This window comes from Eschrichtius robustus, chromosome 1 (genome assembly GCF_028021215.1).
Source record: "Eschrichtius robustus isolate mEscRob2 chromosome 1, mEscRob2.pri, whole genome shotgun sequence".
Classification (NCBI taxonomy): Eukaryota; Metazoa; Chordata; class Mammalia; order Artiodactyla; family Eschrichtiidae; genus Eschrichtius; species Eschrichtius robustus.
The window spans coordinates 97,288,715-97,313,177 of NC_090824.1; the positions used below are offsets into that span (position 1 = coordinate 97,288,715).

Here is a 24,463-nt window from a genome sequence, read left to right on the forward strand (position 1 = left end):
GTAACATTTCATTGAAAAAATTACTTAGTAGAAAATGTGTAATTTGTTTTAATCTAATCAAAATATTTCTTGGGCCATTCAGTTCCCTGGCTATTCCCCTGACTTAAATCTCACACTGGAGGAACAATTTTTTTTCTATAAACATTTTCTACAACACCACTCATTTAAGAAAGACTAAAATATTAACAGTACCAGAGGGAGTTTACAAGCAAATGCAAAGCACAGGCAGTATAAGCTCTAAGCTGTCCACTGAGAAATTTTAAAATTAAATTTGCCTGTGCTCTAACTCATGGGATCATGCTAAGACCCTTGTCCACATTTTCCTTTAGTGGACTCCAAAGAAAACATTTTGAAAGATAGTCTCAAACTCATAAATATTTGTTAATAAATAAAACCAATCTATAGGGAAATACTGATATTCAAGGCCAGACCTATAAGTGTGTAAAGCAAGAAACCACTGAAGGGTGCCAGAAAGACCCCAAAGATTCTCCCACAGTCTGTCAGGGTGCCTAGAATCCTACCATTAATTGCTCTCTGCTTTGAGTTGAAGGATTTTGTTTCTCTGCAACAGCTTTAACAGAAAAGAACAAGACACAGCTGGAGTAGAACAGGCAAGAGAGACCATGCTGAGGAGCAGGGGACTGGGTTGAAAGATGTGAAGATGGTGACAGCAAAACCATGGTCTAAAATAAAGTGCAACAGCTGACCAACTGATTAATAAATCAGAATATTCTTCTAGAACACCTGCTATCTTTAAGACATTATACCAGGCACTCTGAAAGACACAGAAATATATGAGGCAGGATTACTGTCTTCGTGAAGTCTGCAGTCTAGTGTTTGGCCTTTGTTATGGAGCCAGAGAATGGATGGTTGGTTAAAGCTAGAAATAAGAGTGTGGCCTGTCTTCATCCTCAGCATGTCTGCATAAGGCTCCAAGGAGACCTAGGTCAGGCAAGTGAAGGGTATTGTGGGACTAGAGAGAACGAGATCTAGAGAAGAGGAAACAAGGATGAAAGGAACGATGAACTGATAAAGTCATTCTCCCCTTGGAGAGTAAAAGAGTAAAACACTTTTACTCTTTAGTGTGAGAAGAGATTACAGGCTTTGATGCCTGGAGAATTTTATGCCTTTCCACCAAATAAAAAGAAACATAAATTGAATTTCATATAATTAGTTTGTTACACTGCTTTGTTACAAAAGCTTTTTGAGATTTTTGTTTGTCAGTTTTAAACACTTACCATCAAACTTTGCAAGTCTGCTAATATCTGCTCCAAGTTCTGAGGTAAGTGATAACGCATGGCGCACTTTAAGGTTCGTTTCCCTGTGAAATTAATTGACACGGCATGAACTTTTAAATGGAACAGTCCAACAGCATCTTACACAAAGCCATCAGGGACACTTCAGCAATCTCAGCACATGCAAAACCCAACACAAGAGATTCAAGAAACTCCCTCCGAATGTCATTCACACCTCCCACACTACCTCGGGAAAATGGACAGGGCTTTGCAGGCTCCTAAGAGTTGGCATTCCACCCACGGCACATCTGTGTAACAACAGAGTAATCTGTTTTGCTATTTGAAAAAACAGAGGATGTAATAAATATGCTTTCATTCAAACCTACTTAGACATCATGCATGACTTACAAAACACATTAGGAATGGGAACACAGTTGCCAAATAAAGGAGGCCAGTATCACTCCAGAGTCTGCTATCTATGTAGGAGTTTTACTTGTAAGAGATGGTCATGGCTCATTTCACAGTAGCTGAAATTCAAATGGGAAATGGAATACAGCTTTCTTTTTCTTGGAGAATCAAGCCAAGAATCCCGTAAGTCTAGAATCATACAACTAGACAAGAACTAAGTAGATCACAGTGAGCTGGTCATCTTCCTCCAGGCAAGACCACATATACATTGGACAGATGGCTCTCTGGTATTCGTGAAATGACCAGCAGTGAAGATTCTATGGCCATCACTCAAGTCTTGTGTTTAAAGAGTTTGCAATGCCAGTTTCCTCACTGAGTTCAACCTAATTCTCTTCTACCGTAACTTAAGATCATCTGTCAGAGTTCTACCTTTATGGAATGTTTAGTAGTGGGCTCATTCAGTCAACAAATATTGATTGAATGTATACCATAGTCACTCATGAACCTCAATGTAGCCCCTAAACGTTATTGTCCTCTTGCAGGAAACAAGTGGTAGGTAAAAAAGCAAATATCGCCTTTTAGAAGTACATGCCAAATCATGAAATAATTGAATTTAGAGAACTGAGCAGGTACCTGAGACTGCATTTAATCTAAACTTCCCATGAGTGAGCTTCACAATGATGTTACGACAATATATACCCAACCCAAGGAATGCCCATTGGTGAAACAGCTTTCTGCAGGAAACATTAAGTTGAATGTATAATTGAAATGTCTTTGTTTAAAAGTAATCTTATTGATCTAAATCTATCAATTCATAGGAGGCAGAGATGAGTAGGGATTGAAATAGTCAAGAATAGCTTCATAATTGAGGCAGATATTGAGCTGGGCTTGATGGAAAAGAGTGAGACAGTGGTGTTGAGGTTAAAGGACCAAAATGAGTTTGGTCATTTAAAAGACTTTTCAAATAATTGAAACAGTCAGTCACACCAGCTGGACCAGACAGCCCTCGTTCCATGACCATAAATCCCGTCACTCATCAAAGTTCATCATCATGTTAAGTTACTTCCTCAGGATTCTCTCTACCAGCTCACTTCCACCTTCAGATGTGGAAGCTAAAGGGGAAGAATAATCACACATAGACCTTACTGATAAAAAAAATTTCTTTTCCAAAACTCCTGATTACTACCTTCAGTGTCATGCCATACTCTTCCTTAATCTGCCTCAATATCTTGATAAACTTCAAAATGATTTTCAGCATAAGAAACAATACAGAAAGATCCTTTGTACCCTTTACTCAATTTCCCCTCTAGTACCATCTCACAAAACTATATCACAATATCATGAGCAGGATACTGACATTGACAGTCAAGATCCAGAACATTTCAATCACCACAAGGATTCCTTCAGTCTCCCTTTATGGACATACTCACTTCCCTGCATCCTGAAACCCATCTTTAACTCCCAGCAATCCCTAATCTGTTGTCCACTATTCTAATTTTATAGTGATGTTATATAAATGAAATAATACAGTATGTGACCCTTTGGGATTGGCTTTTGTCCACTCAACATGATTCTGTGAAGATTCATCCAGGTTGTCGCATGTATCAATAGTTCATTCCTTTTTATTGCTCAGTAATATTGCATGATATGGATATACCACGGTTTGTTCAACCACTCACCTGTTGAAGGACATATAAGTTGTTTCTAGTGTTTGGATATTACAAATAAAGCTGCCCAAAACATTTGTATATAAGTTTTTGTGTAAACATATGTCATTCCTCTGGGATAAATGCCTGGGAATGAAATTGCTGCGTGATATGGTAGTTACATGTTTAGTTTTTTAAGAAACTGCCAAACTGTTTTCCAGGGTGACTGTAGCATTTTACATTCCCATCAGCAATGTGTGAGTGACCCTGTTTCCCAACATCCTTGCCAGCATTTAGGGTTCTCACTATTTTTTCTTTTAGCTATTCTGATAGGTGGGAAGTGATATGTCATTGTGGTTTTAATTTTAATATCCCTAATGGCTAATGGTGTTGAACATCTTTTTGTGTGCTTATTTGCCATCTGTATGTCATCTTTAGTGAAATGTCCCTTCATGTCATTTGCCAATTTTCTAACTGGATTGTTTAGGTTTTTTACTGTGGGGTTTTGAGGATTTTTAATATATTCAAGATACAAGTCCTTTGTCAGGTAGATAGGTTGCAAATATTTTCTCCTAGTCTGTAGCTTATTTTTTCATCCTCTTAACAGGGTCTTTTGCACGGAAAAAAAATTTTAATTGCATGAATTCCAGTTTGTCAAATTTTCCTTTTATGTATTATGCTTTTGGGATCAAATCTAAGAACTCTTCGACTAGCCCTAAATCTTGAAGATTTTCTACTATGCTTTTCTCTAAAGGTTTTATAGTTTTATATTTTACATTTGAATACAGTTTCCTTAATAGTTACAGGGCTATTCAAATTATCCATTTCATATTGGATGGATTCGGATAGTTTGTTTTCCAATGAAGTGGTCCATTTTATCTACTTTGTTAAATTAATGTGTATAGAGTGGTTTGTAGTATTTCCATATCCTTTTGATGACTTCAGGATCTGTCATAATATCCCCTGGTTCATTCAAGATATTGTTAACTTGGGTCTTCTCTCTTTTTTTCATTCCCTGTCTTCTTAAAAGTTTGTTTATTTTATTGATGTTTTCAAAGAACTAGCTCTTTGTTTCATTGACTTTTCTCTATCGTTTTTCTATTTTCAAATTCATTGGTTTCCACTCTTTATCTCCTCCCTTCTGCTTGATTTGAATTTATTTTGCTATTTTCTAGGTTCATGAGATGGAAGATTAGATCATTGATTGGAGGCTTTTTCTCTTTTCAAGTGTATACATGTATTGCTATAAATTTCCCTCTTAGCACTATTTTAGCCTCTGCCCAGACCAAGGGTAAGATCACACAGGCTGAACTCTATTTGGATAGCTCAATACAGCATTTATTTCGAAGGCAGTGGTTAAAACCATGGGCTCTTTTGTCAGCTGCCAGGTTTGAGTCCTGGCTTAACTCTCTAGAATTTTGGGACAAATTCTTTCATCTCTCTAAGCCTTCATTTTCTCACCTGTACAACAGGGCTTATATAGTACCTACGTTAGGATTAAATGATGAAATTCATCTAAAGCACACATATAGTATCTTTAAAATGTAAGCATTCAATAAATATTTTGATGTCAGACAGACAAACCAAATCCACTGAAACAGAATTACTATACAGTCTATAACTAAATTCCAAATTAGCATCAATGTCAAAACTGCATCCTACTCCATTTCTCTCTTATCTCTCTACATCTTCATTTGACCCAGTTCCAAAAGTTGCCTTCTAAAGTAACATCAGTCCTCTTTCTTCAAGGGATCTTGATTGTCACTCCTCTCATTTTCCTTAGAGAATCACTTGAAATTAAAAACAAACAAACAGACAGAAAACCCTTCCAGGGAATCTCAATGAAAAGTCCCTGTGTAAAGCTATTTACATATATATGTTTAGCTTGCTGTTTCTGAAAGAAATAAATTCAAGAGAAAAAACAGAGGTTTCACAAGATCTGCAAAGTAATTAGCAAATTGACTTTGCAATTTAGAGTCTTATTTCTTCCAAGAAAATAAAATGAAGAATTAGGGCCTTTTTAGATTTTTTTTTGATTGAAGTAGAGTTGATTTACAATATTTCAGGTGTACAGAAAAGTTCTTCAGTTATATATATATATTTATATATATATATAAATATATATATATTCTTTTTCAGATTCTTTTCCATTATAGGTTATTCAAGATATTGAATATAGTTCCCTGTGTTATAAAGTAGGTCCTTGTTGTTTATCTATTTTATATATAGTAGTGTGTATCTGTTAATCTCAAATCCCTAATTTATCCCTCCCCCCTTCCCTTTGGTAACCATAAATTTGTTTTCTATGTCTGTGAGTCTATGCTTTGAAATAAGTTCCTTTGTATCATTTTTTTTTAGATTCCACATATAAGCGATATCATATGGTACTTGTCTTTCTCTGTCTGATTTACTTCACTTAGTATGATAATCTCTAGGTCCATCCATGTTGCTACAAATGGCATTATTTCATTCTTTTTTATGGCTGAGTAATATTCCATTGTATACATATACCACATCTAAGAATAAGGTTTAAGGTTTAAGTTAGGTCCTGTTTCTAAAGCTATTACTCTTTTTTTTTTTTTTAACATCTTTATTGGAGTATAACTGCTTTACAATGGTGTGTTAGTTTCTGTTTTATAACAAAGTGAATCAGTTATACATATACATATATCCCCATATCTCTTCCCTCTTGCATCTCCCTCCCTCCCACCCTCCCTATCCCAACCCTCTAGGTGGTCACAAAGCACCAAACTGATCTCCCTGTGCTATGTGGCTGTCTAAAGCTATTACTCTTAAATAAATTGAAAACCCATCTAAATAATTATTTTGACCTTAATAACTTACCCATCAAGCTCAGCAGTTTCAATATAACAGAGGCCATGTGGCTCACTACTTGACAGGAGAAGCAGATCAGCCTATTTTGAAAAACCAGGATAAAGAATACTTGAAAAGGGAAGATTGATTGAAAGCCTTCTACACTGTATCATCCCTCCACTACTAACGAGCCATCAGAGCCTTAGAAAAAAAGTGAGAGGTGAAGTTCTGTTCCACCTCTCTACCATATGCTCTGAATCAAACCCACCCTCTACTTCCTTGCTCCTGGTTTGCATGCCCTTGACCATCAGAACATAAGCAAGGGGAGAGATAGCATATAAATTAATAGCCACTTTAATTTTTTTAATAGAAGTGTTTAAATTTTTATATATTTCTATATAAAATTTATATATCTCATAGAAATATATAAAATTCTATTTTCTTTCTTTGATAATTACTAATGGGAAATATAAAACTTTCCCCCATAAATAAGATAACTGGAAATACTTATATGCACATACTTTAATTCCGTGGTTATCAGTTAAGAGCGGAGGCAGGAAAAGAAGATGGGGAAAGACAAAAGTAAAGTAGGATGGAGGAAACTGAAAACAATAGAAAAAATAAGAGAGGCAAGGAAATTTTTGAAAGAGAAAAGGATTAAAGGAAAAACAAGATTAAAACATAAACAAGAGAAAAGAAAAAGATGGTGGCATGTAAGAAAAAGGAAAGAGAAGAAAAGCAGGGGATAAGCAAGACGGCAGGGTAGAATAGAGAACATGGTAAACAGAAAACATTCAGAAGTGGGAAGCTGGTCTTTCACAGAGATAAATTATTCTATTCAGCCATCCATTTGTGTTTTGGAAATGACCCATCACAATTCAGTTTTAGAATTCTGGTAGCTTTCTACATTGGGAAATTGTTTATTTGAAATTTCAAAATTGATTTTTAAATGAGAGTTTTTATGAAATTCTGAAGGTTTTACATGTTTAAAAAGAATTGACTAAAATTCTAGCAATTTATTTTGACATATTAGCCTAACAATGTTTTAGATCTGTCTGAATGTACAACTGGCATTCCAAAACTGTAAACGTTTCTTACCTTTGCTTTTTGAATATTTGAATTGCCCCATTCTCAAACCTTGGAGGTTAAATTTAGAATCAATCCACTCATTTCATTGTCTCAAGCTTTTAAATTTTCAACTCAAAAATAGGCGTGGTGTAGGTGCATGTAGGGGGGAGGGGGTATAGTTTTGTCTAAGTTGTAATAAAACAGAACTAAAAAGCAACTCAGTGACAACCCCTAACCGAATAAATGGGTTTGCACTATCAAGGCTCTGCCTCAACTCTGGATGAAAAAGCCAGAAATGCCTGTCAAGGCAGAAGTTATTTATTTTCTGACTTCTCACAATGTGACCTGAGCAAACCACTCTGAAGAGAACATGTGAAGAGTATATGCCACTCTTGAGCCAAAAATTACCCACCTTGAGTTTAAAGTGAAAAAATGTTATGAAAATTTACCTTGACTTTATTTCTCACATTTAAATTTCAATGAATAAAGACACAATAGCAGTAGAGCTTCATGCTCTTTGGCCTATGGTTCTCCTCCCCAAGTTTAACAGGATCATTTCAAAAAAAATCCAGAATTCCCTAATTCTATCATCTGTGATTGAAATAGTTATGAGGTTTAGAGAAAGATACCCATTTGTACATAGAGTTGTTTTTCTTCAAAACTCTGCCTAGTAAGAACCATTACTTTTTTCTTGTTACAGTTTAATTTTGAGCTCAGCTGCCTTAAGACATATTTTCGATAAACAAAGGGAGGAATTGTTGGCCACAGTTGGCTCAGAACATGTGACTGAGTCACCACTGCCACCTTCTGACCAGACTCTTTCCTAAGCAGTGACTCAACTTCCTAGAGGCATAAACTGAGAACTGTAAACCCCACGGGTTCTGGGCTAACTCTTCCTGTTCTCTCTACCCCCTGGGAACCTGGGACTTCTACCTTCCTGTCTTCTCCCTTCCCCGCCTCCTCCTGTCACCTCCATTGTCACCTTTCTCTATGTCCTCTGAACCTTCCTCCTGTTTTCCCACTCCCTGATCTCTGTCCTGCCTTCCCTCATTCTTCCTCTGTTCTCCCTGCCCCACTGCTGAGCCTTGGTCTTTCCTTTTGCTAACTTCTCCCTTCAAGTTTTTTAAATTCATTAGTTGAGGAGGAAGTGTGAAGGGGCAGGACCATCGGGGCATCCAGTGGAATAAGTGACCAGCTCACTCATCATCATGCCGTCCTATTTCCATGTGCACTCAGTAGTCATTCTGGAAAGGAAGGGCAAGAGAGCTGTAGTAACAGCCCTGTTAGTCCTGGGTTGCCCTTTGGTCAGAGGTTCTGGGAAGGGAGCGGGGCAACACATGGGTGGTCTTAGAGCCCAACAAACCCCATGACTCTGTGAGCCTCAGGTCAATCCTCCTTAAAACTGATCCCTTTAGTAACTCTCAGGGACCCAATTCCTAGTCGATCCAGAAACTGGTGTTTGAGCTGTGGGTGTTTATAATACCAGTAGCCAAAATTTGGTGAGGACTTACTATGTGTCTGGCACTATGCCAATAGCCTTACATGCAATATTTTATTTAACTCAAAGAAATCCTGAATGTAGGTCTTGTTATCTCCACTTTACAGATAAGCAATGTGAGACTCAGAGAGGTTCAGTAACTTGTTTGCGGCCACATAGTTAAGTAGAGCACCAGGATGTGAATCTAGGCCATCTAAGGCATTTACTGCCAGGAGTACTAAATTAAATAAAAACTTCTTACCTTCAAGGATTTTATAGTTTAGTAAAGGCAGAATATGACAAGGGTTCTAAGTGTCTTATTAACAAAGTGCTGTGGGAGGAATGCAAATGAGAAAGGGAGTACGTCGGGTTGGTAGTTGAGGAAGGGCCTAATGGAATATTCTGGACGGAATGGAGGGCAGGTCTCCGCAGGCAGAGGCATTCTAGCAGGAATGCAGCACGGGGAAGGGAAGGTGTGATTATTGGAACTCACGGGGCGACCAACCATACCCATCTTCCTTAGACCCCCATGTGTACTTTCTGCTGTCAATTATTGGTGCCTTTTCCCCACGCCCTTCCAGGAAAGGCTCAGCTATGTCTCCCAAGAATTAAGGAATGTTTTTCAACACAATGTTCCTTCTCCCACCTTCCACAGGTAACAAAAAGCCCAAGCAGGGGCTTCACAGAAACCTGAAACAAACATACCAGCCAGAGGAACCTTGAAAACCTTGAACATCTTTGAGTTCTAGGCGCCAATGACACTGGACTCCTAGATTTACTAGGCAAGATTAATGTTTGTTGAATTAAAGAACAAATGAAGCAAAACCTCAAGTGATTATAACACCTGAAAGCTGTAGAATTCTTTAAGGGTTTACAAAACACTCTCGCATAATTGCGTCACTTTATTCTCTCAACAACCCCATTAGGGGATAATATTGTTCCCATTGTGTGTGTAAGAAACCTGGGAAGGTAATTTCTGGCCTCACAAGCACTAGATGAGCTAAATTAACCCATGTAATGCCCATAGCCTTTACAAAGTCATGGTGAAAGTTTCATCACATGTAATAGATGATCCCAAAACTCCAAGCAATATAAGGCCATACTCATGGCCGCATGGAGGTTAAAGGGCAAAGCTCGAACTCGGAACTCTGATCCCAAAATGTATGCTCTTTCCACAGGTTGGCTACAAAATCACTGGAATACAACTATGAAAAACTGACAGCCTTTCACTTCGTTGGTGTTCAAAAACCAAAACTACAATGGTAGAAGAATATTGGGATTTGATTCATGACGTGATGGAAAGATAAATTTGTAGAACTGGAACACCATATTTGGATCTCCCTTCGTTTTTTTTAAGCCATTCTCACATGTGGAATTCTTCTTTATCATCTACAAAATTATCTTTTCTTTTATTCTTTTACAGTGCAAAAATAAGAATACAAAATGGCTCATGCAGTATACTTATGGAAAAATATGTTGATGTGGACAAAAGTCAGAATGAAGTCATAAAAATGAAAATGGGTAAGATTATAGTTAATGTTTTCATTTAAAATTTAAATTTCAGATCCAGCAAATGCATGTTGAATGTCTCACATATTTTTAAAAAAGGAAGATTTATTTCAGCAATTAGAGTAAAACAAGTAACTCTGATTTGAAGCTGTAAAACTTAAAATAACTGAAAAAGGCAATTCAACCACAAAATGGCCTCCCCGGAAGGATGTCCAAAAACAGTGCTGAAAAAGACTGGAGAAAATGCCCTGATGATGGGTCAAGAGAAAGCCAAAGCCTGCCCATGGTCAGCACTGGAGTTTAGGCTAAACTAGCCCTTTCATTTCTTAAGGTGAAATTTTCAGTTCTGTAACAGAAGAATGTCTTTGTTTTAAAGCAAAAATTTACTGTTGTAAACACCTAAAACATGAAGGCCTTTTTGTGGAGGGGATGGAGGGTGGACTGTTTTTCAAATAAGCTAAACAATTAAATTCATGTGATGTTCAAATATGCTCATGTCCAGTAAGAGGTTTATTTCTACCACCAGATGAGAAAAGCCAAACAAGACAAGAGCACTGCTGTCAAATAAAGGAGGAAGGTAGGCCTGGCTCCCAGGGTCCAGGGTCTGGCCTTATTAAGAACTCTGCAGTGTGTTTTTCTCACACAGTTTACTTAATTCTTCTAATGCAAGTCAATCTCATTGTGATAATTGAATTATGCTCTATGTTTTTTTTTTTTTCTTGGTCCTGAAGTAAAAATAGGAGCTCTGGAAATTCAGCTCAAAAGTGTTTCAGAGTTTTTTTTAAAAAGGTAAGGGGCAGTTTTCCTTATTGGGAAAACAAAGGTGAGTAACTTCTGAACATGCCAGCTAACTGGTCATCTCAGGCAAGCTCCTTTCCTTGCTTAAAATGTACTGATATGGTGACATAAATCCAGTTAGAAGTTCTAAATTTGGACAGCTAGAGGTTATGCATCAGAATTGGGTGCAACATTCTCTGGCCACTTCACCTCCATCATCCAAGCCTAGAGGCCCTGACTCTGGAAGCCCAGTCGCAAGGTAATGAGGACCAAGTCTTCCAGTGGAGGCAGGAGCAGCATATGGTAAAGAGAGGGGTTAAAATTCCTGGGTCTCCTATTGACAAGCTATCTGATGGCACTGTGCCTCCATTTTCTTATCTGTAAAATGGGAACAATAATAGTACATAACCTGCCGCCATTGGGATAATGTGAGGATTAAATGAGTTAAGTCATATAAAGAGCTTGTAATATTCGCTGTCATGTGGCACACAGTCAATAAAGGCGAGCTATTATTATCATGATCTTCATGATCTGGTTTCCCAAGATGTACCTCTGTGCAGTAACTCCGAAGTGAGTCTCTTTTAGAGACCTGTGATTGTTGCTCCCCAAATGTAAGCTCTCTGACAGCCCCTGCCAACTGATGCCAGGGAGTAGGAAGTTATATTAGCACTTCTAAGTGATTACAGCAGTTCACCCACAGAAACATTTATTTGTCCTAGAAAACAGTTTCATAGGTGCCACGTAGCCGCACATGGATAAGCTTTGAACAAAGTGACCTAATCAAGAGGCACTGTGGTGTTTTGGCATTTGAAGGAATCCCTTCCTCACTTACCCAAAGATTAAACCAACAAAGCTATAATTGTATGAGTCAGACAGAGATCAATGGAGATAAAAATATCATCTTTGTCACTGATCAAGCTATTGGAGACCAGGCTTTATGTCTGTGGGCCCAGTGGGCTGGCTAACACTTCACCACTGTTAGACTCATCTAGTCATAGTTGAAGCTCTCTGGAAGCTTGAAACTACCTGGACCCTCCCGCTACCCCCACCATGGGGATTTACTCCTGTAAAATTGGTACTTCGAACGAGCAGGGCAGAACGTACTCTCTGTACACAGACAGAGCCCAAAGAGAAAGGGAAGGAAGGAGGTGCCAGGTCATGCACACCACTCCCTGCCCCAACACTCAACAATCGGAGAAGTCACTCCTGGGAGAGGGGAGCAAGCAAGGGGGTGCAAGACGCTCAGTGTTATTTTGGGGCTGCCCCTCCAAGTGAAAACAGGAAGAACGAACCTAGGAAAGAGTAGGGAGTAAGCATTTCTACCCCATCACGTAGCCACAATAAAAAGGCTACACCTGCACTGTCCAGTAAGGTAGCCACAAGTCACACGTGGCTATTTAAATCTAAATTAATTAAAATTAAATAGAATTTAACATTCTGTTGTTCTAGCCACATTTCCAGTGCTCAGTATCCACAAGGTGCTACTGGCTGTTCTATATTTGGATGCACAAATATAGAACATTTTCTTCACTGCAGAAATTTTTATTGGACAGTGCTGGGACACGTGAATCACTGACTTCATGGAAACTCATATAAATGTGGGATTCATTTTAAACCAATGATAATCATGCATGCATGGAACTGGTTTCCTTCCATGTGATGCTTGCACTTACACTTGACTTCCATGCTTCATTCCACAGAAAGGTTTGCAATAACAAGCAAGCATGTGTTATTTTCTATAACACAGAAAATACAACTAAATTAAAAACAAAGACCAAGGGAAGTACAAATTAGAATATTAAGGCTAGAGGGCAAGTTGGAGCACAGATATGCTGTCCATGAGGTCCTTGGAGTTAAGAGATTTGAGACACAAATTTGACTCCTGCCTTTATGGGATTCACCTCAAAGAATCTGATAAATGAACATACTAGAGTATAGAATCAGTGAATAAGTGAGTTCAGTCCAATATTTACCTCTGTTAGAGTATATCCATAGGGCTCTTAAAACACATTATTTTTACTGAATACCTTAAGCAGAAATTACCTAGCATTTCCCCTGAAATATTCAATTCCAAATAAAATAATAGTTAAGTGTTTGGGATACTTTAATTTTTCCTAATTCCACTATATCTAGCACCATGCCTAGCATAAAGTAATTTCCAAAAAAAATTTTTTTGAATGCACACATCCTAGAATTCTATATATGCCCATTAAAAAAAAAAAAAGTTAAGATTATCCACTAAGAAGCACCAAAACTTTTTCATTGTAATTATCTTAATTGAAAGTAGAACCAAAATGAGTTATATGGAGTCCTTTCTTCTTAAGCAAAGAACCCTGAATATATGTGATCTTTTCTTAATTAGAGCATATTAGTACCTCATGGATCCAGAACACCCTGAATTTTGGAAATTTATATCCACTTTTCTTTTTTTTCCTGTCTTCTTTCTTAGAAAAGATTGACATTAATTCATTCAGCCAACACTTACTGACTGCCCCCTATGATCCTACATGACACTAGATGTTATGGACCAGGCAAATCAATGTGTTCTTTGCTCGTAAGAATCTTGTAGTCTAGTCTCAGCTCAGACAGAGAATCACAGCAACTACGGGCTGGAAGGGATCTCTGAGATCACATAATGCTCTTGCACCTTGATTTGACATGTGAAGAAACAAACAAAAGGCAGAGAAGATAAAGTGCTGTCACTGAAGGAATGGAGCAAAAGTTCTCATCCAATTCCCCACCCAGTGTCCTTACACTGTATTTTACACTGAGCCTCAATCTTTCCCACGGGGTATGTTCTTCTAACAGATGCTACCCTCAGTGTACTGCTCCTAGTATTTAATGAGCTGGAAAATAAGCTTGACATGCTACTTTAAATTGTGTCCAAAAAAGTAAATAGGTTTTGAAAACCTGGCAGACTGCCCTACGTCTAAGGAACCCAGGTTATATCGGGTGGACTTTGAGACCTCCGTTTTGGCTGCACCAACACCTTTTGCTTATTTTTGGCTCTCAGCTATTTTCCAGAGGCTTGAGGTTGTCAGAGAAACAAGCAATTCTCTATTTAAAGTGTGCACTCTTTTTGAAAGGCCTGTCCACTGACTAGTCACCTTAGCATGGGTTGTTCCAGAGAAATCAGTATACACAGATGATACATTAATGAAAGAAGACTGTTTCTGAAAGTGAATGTTTAAGAGTCTTAACTGAGTTGTTCTTGTAAATAGATCTTGGGGCCATTTGTTTTATGCTGTGGGAAAATGTCTCAAATTTAATGAAGAACACAGCTTGATAAATAAAATGGCATTAACACAAAAATTTTCATGAGTAATCTAATATATATTTGACATAAAGACTACAATAGTTAAAATTTTTAATCTCTGATCTGGATAGCTTTTATAGCCTTGCATTTAATACGAGGTATAGTTAGTCACATATATTTTAGTTTTAACTGACCCCTTGAATTTTATTAAGGAAACTGTAACACAGGCAGCTTGAGAATATAAATTATAGTGCATTTGATATACAAAGTAAAACCTCATAAATAGCATTTATTAAGAACATTCAATCAACATTTTCTGATCGTGATTATTCAGGAAAGAACATCCATTTTCTCTTTCTATAGCTAATCTTTTCTTCTATGATACTGCATATTAACATTATTAATTCCGTTATTGGGGAGATAATATTCAAACTGGGGGGATAATATTCAAACTATGTGAGAACAAACTATTTTTAAAGTACTCTGGAGCATTTTAAAAGCTCTTATTTAACATCAAACAATTGACAGCCTGATTTTAAATATTTTTTACCTATTAATTTCCCAAAGGAAATAACAAGGTGATAATCACTCAGCCTTATCTGAATTATCAGGTTATTGAAAGTAATTAATCAATATGTCTTTCAAATATTTTATAATTGAGACTTTTTTAATAATACATCCTGGTATTCCCTCCTTAATTACGCTAAATTAGCGCAGATTTACTAAATTTGCAAATGTAAATATTTTAGTACATATGCTATTTTAACCTGAGATAAATTTCTTAAACAATACTAAATACTCACAGCAACAAATTGGTTATTTTCTAATTTAATGATGTCTCCCACTTTGACATTCATCCACTTTTCATTCTGCAGTCTAAGAACAAAAACAAAATTAATTGTTTTCGGGAACAGAGAAGAATCAAGAGAATGTATTCACAGTGGAGCAGCATATGACAGAAGAAGCAGATAAGACTTTTTTTCTAGAATACTAAATTCAAAGAACCTTGCATAACAAAGTCTTTTACCTGAGTGATGTGGGAACTAAGGCCCAGAGAAGTCAAGTGATTTGCCCAAAGACACCCAGTGAGTTAGTTATCCCTGGGGCTAGACTCAAAATGCCTAACTCTTGGCTGTGTGCTCTTTCCACCACCCCATGGTACCAGCTTTATACAGCAGCTATTAACTCTTACTTGCATGTCCTTGGGCAGAATATTAAAAAAAAAAAAAAAAAACTCAGGGGGAAGGAAAGAAATAAATTCAGTCATTAACATTCTTTTCAACCTCTATATTAATAAATATAAAAACATCACTGCTGTTGTCTCAGAAGTCTGTTTAACTGGAGGCAAGAAATGAAGGAGACAGAAGCAACGGGGCAATAGCTAAAATGAAAGTAAGAGCAAAAGAATAAAAATTCTGGAAAGGACAAGAACAGCAATGGGTGACAAAAGAAGCCTTAGAAAACTGAACAAGAAAGACCACCTACAAATCATCCACAGCACTCTGGCCAAAGGGCAGGCTTGGTGGCATTCTAACGGCTAGGACCAACAGCTCAGAATTGAGAACACAGTCAAGATGTTGCACTGTTTTCTTCAAGGCTCACGTATATAATGGAGTCGCAGGTCTACCCTTCACCAAGTTCAACGGGGTTTATGACAAAAAGCCATTGTGTCTAGTTGGTCAGGCCCCTCGCGACAGTTAGGCAGACAGGCCATCTGGAAACAGACCACCTGTGGCAGTATCCGTGATGCTAATCATCCCTTCTGAAGTTCTCTGAAATGTAAACCAGCTTTGTTTTCCAAGCTGGAGACCTTCATCACACTTCTTTCTCAGCGATTCCCTTCTAGGAGAGAAGGCTGGGACGAGTAGGCCAGGTTCCCCAACAAGTTAAGGTGGGCAGGTTAATTTCATTGTGCAGTTTTTAAAAAACAACCTAATTTACTTCTTTTATAAGCTGGAAAACAGTTTTAAATATTTATACAACTGTGAAATATGCCTAACACTATCAACCCCGCTGGGTCATTTGGCTTAAACACTCAAAGAATTTCTCTTTAATACGGATCCAAGTACATGTTGTTCTGGAAAGTTTTCAATTGCAGCATTTTCATCTCTAGCCAGAATTCAATCATTTTTCCAATGCCATACTTTTCTGCACTTTATCTAGTTCAATGAAAATGAAAGACCCTAGGAAGTCTTCAAATCTCATTTTATTTATTTTTACAGGTATGGATAGATTATGTGCTGGTCTGTTTCTCCTGGGGTATCTCCTTTGGAGCGTTAGTGACATTTCTCAGGGGACAGTATCTTAGATAAAATGAAAGTGCATCTGCTTCAAGAAGAAGCTGAGATGATACTAAGTCTCATTTGCAAACTTCTATTCCTCCTACCTGTATACTATAAGCTCTACAAAGGACCACGTCCTACCTCTTCCACCAAAATTGAAAAATCAACCCAAGTTAAAAGGAAACTCTACAGGATCTCTTATACATTTTAAAATGCACAATTGAGAGTTAAGTTTGCACAGGTAAGTAACAATAGCCACTATTTGGGGTAATAAATTCTAACTTGTCTAGTGTCATAATATTTCCCCCCATAAAACCAAAGCAATTGGAAATACGTTTTTAAAAGTCTGGTGATATCCATGGGAATTACTTGAATTAACTGCTACACTTGGAAAAATACTGGAATAAAATCTCTTTAAGAAAAAAATTTGCAAAATTCCAGGGCATGCAAAGAATCCTTGATAAGGAAGAATCTGATATGGTCAATATGGATTCCTACTGGGGCAATACAGAGAAGTGATAAAGCAGAGAAAAATCCCTTCCCTCATGCCAGATTCTCATGCCCATTCTCCTCCTACCCACACGCACCACTATCTGTATTTTACCCGCTACTTTCTAACGTATTAAATATTTCCAAAAATAGAAAAACACTCAGAATAAATCATCTGACCAACCCCCACTAAGATCTGACCATTAGTCTGCTAATGTCATCCAACAGGCCAAGAAAGCAGAAAATATCTGTAATACCATGTATGAGCCCAGTCTCCCTTACTTTATCTCACTCTACTCCTTTTTCTCTCTTTCTCTCTTGCCACCTGTCTGCCCTCTGCCCAGAACAGATACCTCGGAGCTCCTCTTCCCAAAAGGCCCCTTTGTAACTCCATATATCTTCCAACACCTACTCTTATCCTTGGTCACCTACCCCTTTCCACCTATTCCAATGGAAATTCCTTCCCTAAAAATGAGCACTCCAAACACTTTACTTCCAAAGTCTATGACTAACAGTATTTGAAATCTTAAAAACCTTCTGGTATGTACATGTACAAATTCCACAGGACACAATATCACCTCTGTGGGCTATGAGCTATAGAGAAGTTCACACGGCAACAATGTTGTTTGTGACAAAATTTTTCAGAACTTGAAGCAAAATATTGTTGCGAAGGTACACAAACATGGGAGAAATTTCCTCAAAGGAAATATTATCCAAAACTAATGACCAATATGACAAAAAAACAGCAAGTGGTATTCCCTGGATGTTGACCCTGACCCTAGCGCTATCCAACTTATTTCATCAACAACCTACACAACCAACCCACAGACACATTTGTCAGACTTGTACACAGCATCCTACCAAGAAGAGAGCATAACTCTTACAAAGAAGATTGTGATAGAAAGTTATGACTTGAAGAGGCTACCAGAAACTGAACAAAGAGGAAGAGGAAGAGGAAGAAGTACAAAACAGATTATTTTGGAGAGGAGAAAGTAATACTCTACAGATGTAATTAGGGTTTTGAAGAAAAAGGGCCTGGAGACATCAGTAAACCATATGTTGTGTGTGATGTCTTGGTTAAGCCTCTTATTTGAATATATATCTGTAGAACAATCAATATGTATAACACAATCAGAGGAGTTTTTTTTTAACGTTATTTCCTATTCTTTCTTACCAGGTAATTATAACTGCATTTAACTAGGACCTCAGAGATACACTTCAGTTAGCACTAAGGATCATAGCTACAAAAGTACCCAAACTTACTAACAAGCATAAACTGATGAAGATCTGCAAAGGCATTTAAATCGAATATATTTTAAATCTCACCATTTTTCTCTTCCTACACACTACCACCACCACTGACTTCATAACATCAAAGACATATCAGAAGACTGGAGGGACAGATAGGAAAATTTCCTTTAAGGTTCATCTTCAAAACATTTCTAGACTTCTAAGATTTTAGCTTGTATAGTAATTTCATTTTGCCATCATCCTGAAACAACGAAAACAGACACTCCCTGGCCCTCCATGTGTGGTGCAGCTGTTCCTAAGACTCATGTTTGAAGCAAGCTTGGGTCATAGCTCTGTGCAGGGAACACAGGGTGGCCTTGTGAGACGTGAAAATGACACTTGGCACCATAGACTCGGCATCTTCAAACTTTGCTTTTACCATTGTCAAGAAAAGCCTTCCCACTCTACTAGAGGATTTGTAGTATATAAATACTCTGAAAGCAAGTTAATTCATGTAATTGCACTGAATCAAGAAACTCCAAGATTTTTAAATATGCTTCAGTTATCAGTATCATCACATAATTGCTTCAGGCTTTGAAACGGAAATAATCTAGCTAATGCTTCTTTGAACCAGATTTTTCAAAAATAGTTGGGGTAATAAGTTAGCTTTTACCTTATAAGCTCACAAGCCAATCACTACATAATAAGCCAAAATTCAAGAAAAGGACTCATAAAATTCAAATTCCAAAGGTACCATAAAACATATGGGGTTAATTGTCACAGAATAGTGACTAGAATTATTTTGAGGAAAGAATTTTTAAAAACACACCCACTAACTATATATCTACTCTCAGAACATCAGAGAATCTGAGTTCTGAGAAAAGGTGGTGAGAGATAGCAACTGTATCTAATAATCGTTGATAAATTTGTCTGAACCTGCTTCTTCCTGATAAGGCATAGCATACTAGGAGCTGCTACAATTTGCTGAGGACCTCCTTGAGAAAATGAGAGTGGGATAGCACCTACCATTCTCCATGTCACTGAACCACTGGCTCCAGAGGCTAGAAATCAAGTATTTACCGTGAGCAAGATACCAAGCCCATTGCTGAAGCTTAAGGGGCAGAAGGAAGAGATCTTCATGGGTCTCCTCAAGTCTTCTGTCATCCTTTCCACAATCTAATTCTCCTGATTGCCCATTAACATCACAGATTCCTGAAAAGAAGATTTCCTCAAAAGCTACAGAAGTTATGTTGGCATACTAGAGAAAGAAGATAATAAAGAAGGTCAGTATAATTGACCTCACCTAATTAACCAAACAATCCACATACACTGAGCTTTCTTTCTTCCTTAATCTCAAGCCCATGTCAGATCTATAACATACAAAAGTATTCAACTGCTCATACAGACTTTGTTTTATTCACCACTGTATCTTCAGGACCTAGAATAATGCCTAGTTTAGAGTAGGTGTTCAGTATTTGTTGAATGAATGATAAGTAAATTAATGAATATAGAATCATTATTTCTAAAAACAGTTGTTGAATGATAGCATTTCCCTGAATGTCTAATAAGAATTATAGCAGGGGGCTTCCCTGGTGGCGCCGTTGTTGAGAATCTGCCTGCCAATGCAGGGGACACGGGTTCGAGCCCTGGTCTGGGAAGATCCCACATGCCGCGGAGCAACTAGGCCCGTGAGCCACAACTGCTGAGCCTGCGCGTCTGGAGCCTGTGCTCCGCAACAAGAGAGGCCGCGATAGTGAGAGGCCCGCACACCGCGATGAAGAGTGGCCCCCGCTTGCCGCAACTAGAGAAAGCCCTCACACAGAAACGAAGACCCAACACAGCCAAAAATAAATAAATAAATAAATATTAAAAAAAAAAAAAAAAAGAATTATAGCAATGAACAATTTATTTAGTGCTTACTGTACTCCAGGGAGTGTGCTGATCCCTTCATGTATAGGGTTGCCAAATAAAAATAAATGACACCCAATTAAATATGAATTTCAGGTAAACAACCAATAATTTTTTAGTTTAAGTGTGTTCCATGCAATATTTCAGATATAGTTATACGAAAATATTGTCATTATCTGCATTTCAAATGTAACTGGATGTCCTATATTTTAACTTGCTACATCTGGCAACACTGAATAGTATCTTATCTCATTTAATCCTCACAGCAGCCCTATGAGATAGGTACTGTTTCTACCCCCATTTTAGCAACTTTAATCAGAATAGGAAACTGAAGTTCAAAGAAATTGAGACCTTTGCCCTATTTTGCAACATCTGTCAAAAATTCAAATGTCCACATACTTTGACATTCCACTTTAAAAAACTGATCATACAGGTGCTCAAAGATGGATATACAAGGATGTGTATTACAGTATTATTTGTAATAGCAATCTATGAGAAACCATCCCTGCCCATCAATAAGAATTAGATAGATATACCAGGGTACACCTATCCAATCATGGCTCATCTACTCAATGGAATACAATGCAGGCACTAACAAGAATAAGATAGGTCTATATGCGCTGATGTGAAATATCCTCCAAGTTACATTATTAGGTTGAAAACAAGCACATGCACAACACTGCACATGTGTTGTAAGATTCTGTGTTTTGAAGCAAGGATAAACCTACACATATGTCTGTTGTTCCATGCATAGAAAATTTCTTGAAAGACACACAAGAAACTGTTCAGTGGTAGCCATTAGAGAAAGGAAATGAAAAAGGAGAACCGGGATGTAAGGGAGACTCCATTTTCATTGTATACTTTTCTGGACTGTTTGAATTTTTGGCATTACAAATATTGGTATTTTAAAGGACAATTGGAGAGTAAAAATAGAAGAAAAGAAAACTCCTCCAAGTTCACATGTGAGTGGCAGAATCAGAACTACAACCTGAATCTGCCTGACTACAAAGCCATGCTTTTAATAAATCTATACTTATTGTTCTTTTTTCAACTTTATTTTCCATGATAATTATGTATTGCCTATTTAGAAAGAGAATGGCCCCTAAGGAGCTGAAGAGATTCAAGCACAGCGATAGTGCAGACTCCCAGCGTTTCAATCCAGCCGATCCAAAGACAGCTGGCCGTCATGGTCCCCTGACAAAAGAGTCCAGTGGACAGCAGCAGTTCCTGGTTCTTTTCAATTCCACTGCTGTCAGAGCCACACTACAGTAAGAGATACAGTTTGGCCCTAATCCTCTAACAACAGACTGGTGAACAGAATCTCATTACACTGAGAATGAACATAATGCATCATTGGAATCTATTTATTTGGAAGAATGCAGATGTTTTCCTCCTTTTCCTCCCTTCTTATTAGCACCATGCTCATGCTGAGGTAGAACCACACAGGGAGGGTTAGGTCTCACACCCATTTCGTAGGGGAAAAGGGTGAGAAGAAGGAGAAATGATAAGTTACAATCCTACAGCACGGATAATATCATTTAACAATTTTCTGAGAAAAAGTAATCAATATCAGAGAGGCCCTGCCTAATTTGTACAAATCCTTGCAGAGCCTTTTGTGCGTTATTTGGGTGCAGAAATACACACATAATTTGGCCTTACTATTTTGAAAACAGAATGATCAATTCACTTACTAAGTTTTACCTGAACAATAAATAAGCCCACTGACAGTTGCGCAAAAAATCTATACTCTTTAATCATTTCCATAAACTGAAACACTTCTCCTGAATGAGTCTCCCTAGATCCTTTCTGTCTTCTCTGTAAATTCTTAGAATTCCATTAATATATGGCTAATAGATGAAGAAACCCCAAGGAAATCAGAAGAAAATTATTTTAAAGGAAAACTATTACATCTGCTCTCACATACTAATGCTGAGGGAATACCTTAGATTGACCATGGAGAAAACAAGAGTAATTTAGGCCTAGGTCACATTCCTGGGCAGCAGAGTCAGAGGGAGATCTGTGTGGAAGAAGTTTATTGGCAAGTTCTCTTGGGAATAACACCTGTGGGGAGTGAAGGAAACAGCTGGGCAGAGGGAGGAGTTAGGCTGTTGATTCAGTCACAGTAAAGGCTCAGTCAACCCCAGGGAAGCTCTGGAACTGGAAAGGGCCTTCAGAGTTGGATCAAGGGGACCAGGCCTTTATACCTTGGCTTTGTTCAGTCATGGGATGCGGCCTGACCCCAGCAATGAGGTGTGACCTTAAGGAAAACAGCTCTCCTCAGCCAAGAGCAATTCCCAGAGAGAGCTGACAGCTGAGGGCTGTACGTAGGCAGCACACCCAGCAGCTGGAGAAATACATTCTGCAGTCTGGAGGAGGGATGTAGGTGGAACAGCAGAGCACCTTCGACAAATTGGGAGCTTACTTTCCAATTTTGCTATCAACATACTCTTGTAATTAGAATATTCCTTTTTAATTCTAGGCTATTTCACCTTTCTTTAGCTCCAATTTCAATTCCATACAGTCCAGCTGCTATGAGTCTTTAAGCTCCCTATCTCCATTTAAAAACTTCGGGGAAAAAAAAAATCTGTGAAACTTTGGGTCATCCTTTTTTCCAATGATTATTAAACGAAGTTGGAAGATAAAACTGTATTACCTTTCCATTAAAAATATTCTACAGATAACCACTGACTACCCAAATATCCTAAGAGTAATGTCAATGGGAAAAATCATTATTCCTGAAATATTCCTACTACGAAGAACATTTTTTTTTTAACATCTTTATTGGAGTATAATTGCTTTACAATGATGGGTTGGTTTCTGCTTTATAACAAAGTGAATCAGCTATACATACACATATATCCCCATTTTTCCTCCCTCTTGCGACTCCCTCCCACCCTCCCTATCCCACCCCTCTAGGTGGTCACAAAGCACCGAGCTGATCTCCCTGTGCTATGCAGGCTGCTTCCAGCTATCTATTTTACATTTGGTAGTATATATAAGTCCATGCCACTCTCTCATTTCGTCCCAGCTTACCCTTCCCACTACCCGTGTCCTCAAGTCCATTCTCTGCGTCTGTGTCTTTATTCCTGTCCTGCCCAAAGGTTCTTCAGAACCAATTTTTTTTTTTTTAGATTCCATAGATATGTGTTAGCATATGGTATTTGTTTTTCTCTTTCTGACTTACTTCACTCTGTATGACAGACTCTAGGTCCGTCCACTTCACTACAGATAAGTTAATTTTGTTTCTTTTTATGGCTGAGTAATATTCCATTGTATATATGTGCCACATCTTCTTCATCCATTCATCTGTCGATGGACACTTAGGTTGCTTTCATGTCCTGGTTATTGTAAATAGAGCTGCAATGAACATTGTGGTACATGACTCTTTTTGAATTATGGTTTTCTCAGGGTATATGCCCAGTAGTGGGATTGCTGGGTCATATGGTATTTCTATTTTTAGTTTTTTTTAAGGAACCTCCATACTGTTCTCCATAGTGGCTGTGTCAATTTACATTCCCACCAACAGTGCAAGAGGGTTCCCTTTTCTCCACACCCTCTCTAGCATTTATTGTTTGTAGATTTTTAAATTATGGCCATTCTGACTGGTGTGAGGTGATACCTCATTGCAGTTTTCATTTGCATTTCTCTAATGATTAGTGATGTTGAGCATTCTTTCATGTGCTTGTTAGCAATCTGTATATCTTCTTTGGAGAAATGTCTATTTAAGTCTTCTGCCCGTTTTTGGATTGGGTTGTTGGTTTTTTTGATATTGAGATGCATGAGCTGCTTGTAAATTTTTGAGATTAATCCTTTGTCAGTTGCTTCATTTGCAAATATTTTCTCCCATTCTGAGGGTTGTCTTTTCGTCTTGTTTATGGTTTCCTTTGCTGTGCAAAAGCTTTTTAAGTTTCATTGGGTCCCATTTGTTTGTTTTTGTTTTTATTTCCATTTCTCTAGGAGGTGGGTCAAGAAGGATCTTGCTGTGATTTATGTCATAGAGTGTTCTGCCTATGTTTTCCTCTAAGAGTTTTATAGTGCCTGGCCTTACATTTAGGTCTGTAATCCATTTGGAGTTTATTTTTGTGTATGGTGTTAGGGAGTGTTCTAATTTCATTCTTTTACATGTATCTGTCCAGTTTCCCCAGCACCAGTTATTGAAGAGGCTGTCTTTTCTCCATTGTATATTCTTGCCTCCTTTATCAAAAATAAGGTGACCATATGTGCGTGGGTTTATCTCTGGGCTTTCTATCCTGTTCCATTGATCTATATTTCTGTTTTTGTGCCAGTACCATACTGTCTTGATTACTGTAGCTTTGTAGTATAGTCTGTCATCTGGGAGCCTGATTGCTCCAGCTCCATTTTTC

The 24,463-nt window shown here is 37.9% G+C and overlaps 1 protein-coding gene across 6 annotated transcripts in view; it reads right to left on the reverse strand.

Moving 5' to 3' along the window:
- ATP8B4 (ATPase phospholipid transporting 8B4 (putative)) overlaps positions 1 to 24,463 on the reverse strand; it is a 315,749-nt gene that overhangs the window by 106,631 nt on the left and 184,655 nt on the right. For 4 of the 6 annotated variants that reach the window (XM_068551361.1, XM_068551388.1, XM_068551355.1 and 1 more), the window contains 3 exons: positions 14,994 to 15,066; positions 6,134 to 6,204; positions 1,239 to 1,321 (listed from right to left, as the gene is read on the reverse strand). In XM_068551361.1, the coding sequence (XP_068407462.1) occupies positions 1,239 to 1,321; positions 6,134 to 6,204; positions 14,994 to 15,066 (227 nt within the window). Of the gene's footprint in view, positions 1 to 1,238; positions 1,322 to 1,482; positions 1,544 to 6,133; positions 6,205 to 14,993; positions 15,067 to 24,463 lie in introns of those variants that run through there. The other 2 variants (XM_068551381.1, XM_068551368.1) reach the window with 2 other exon arrangements.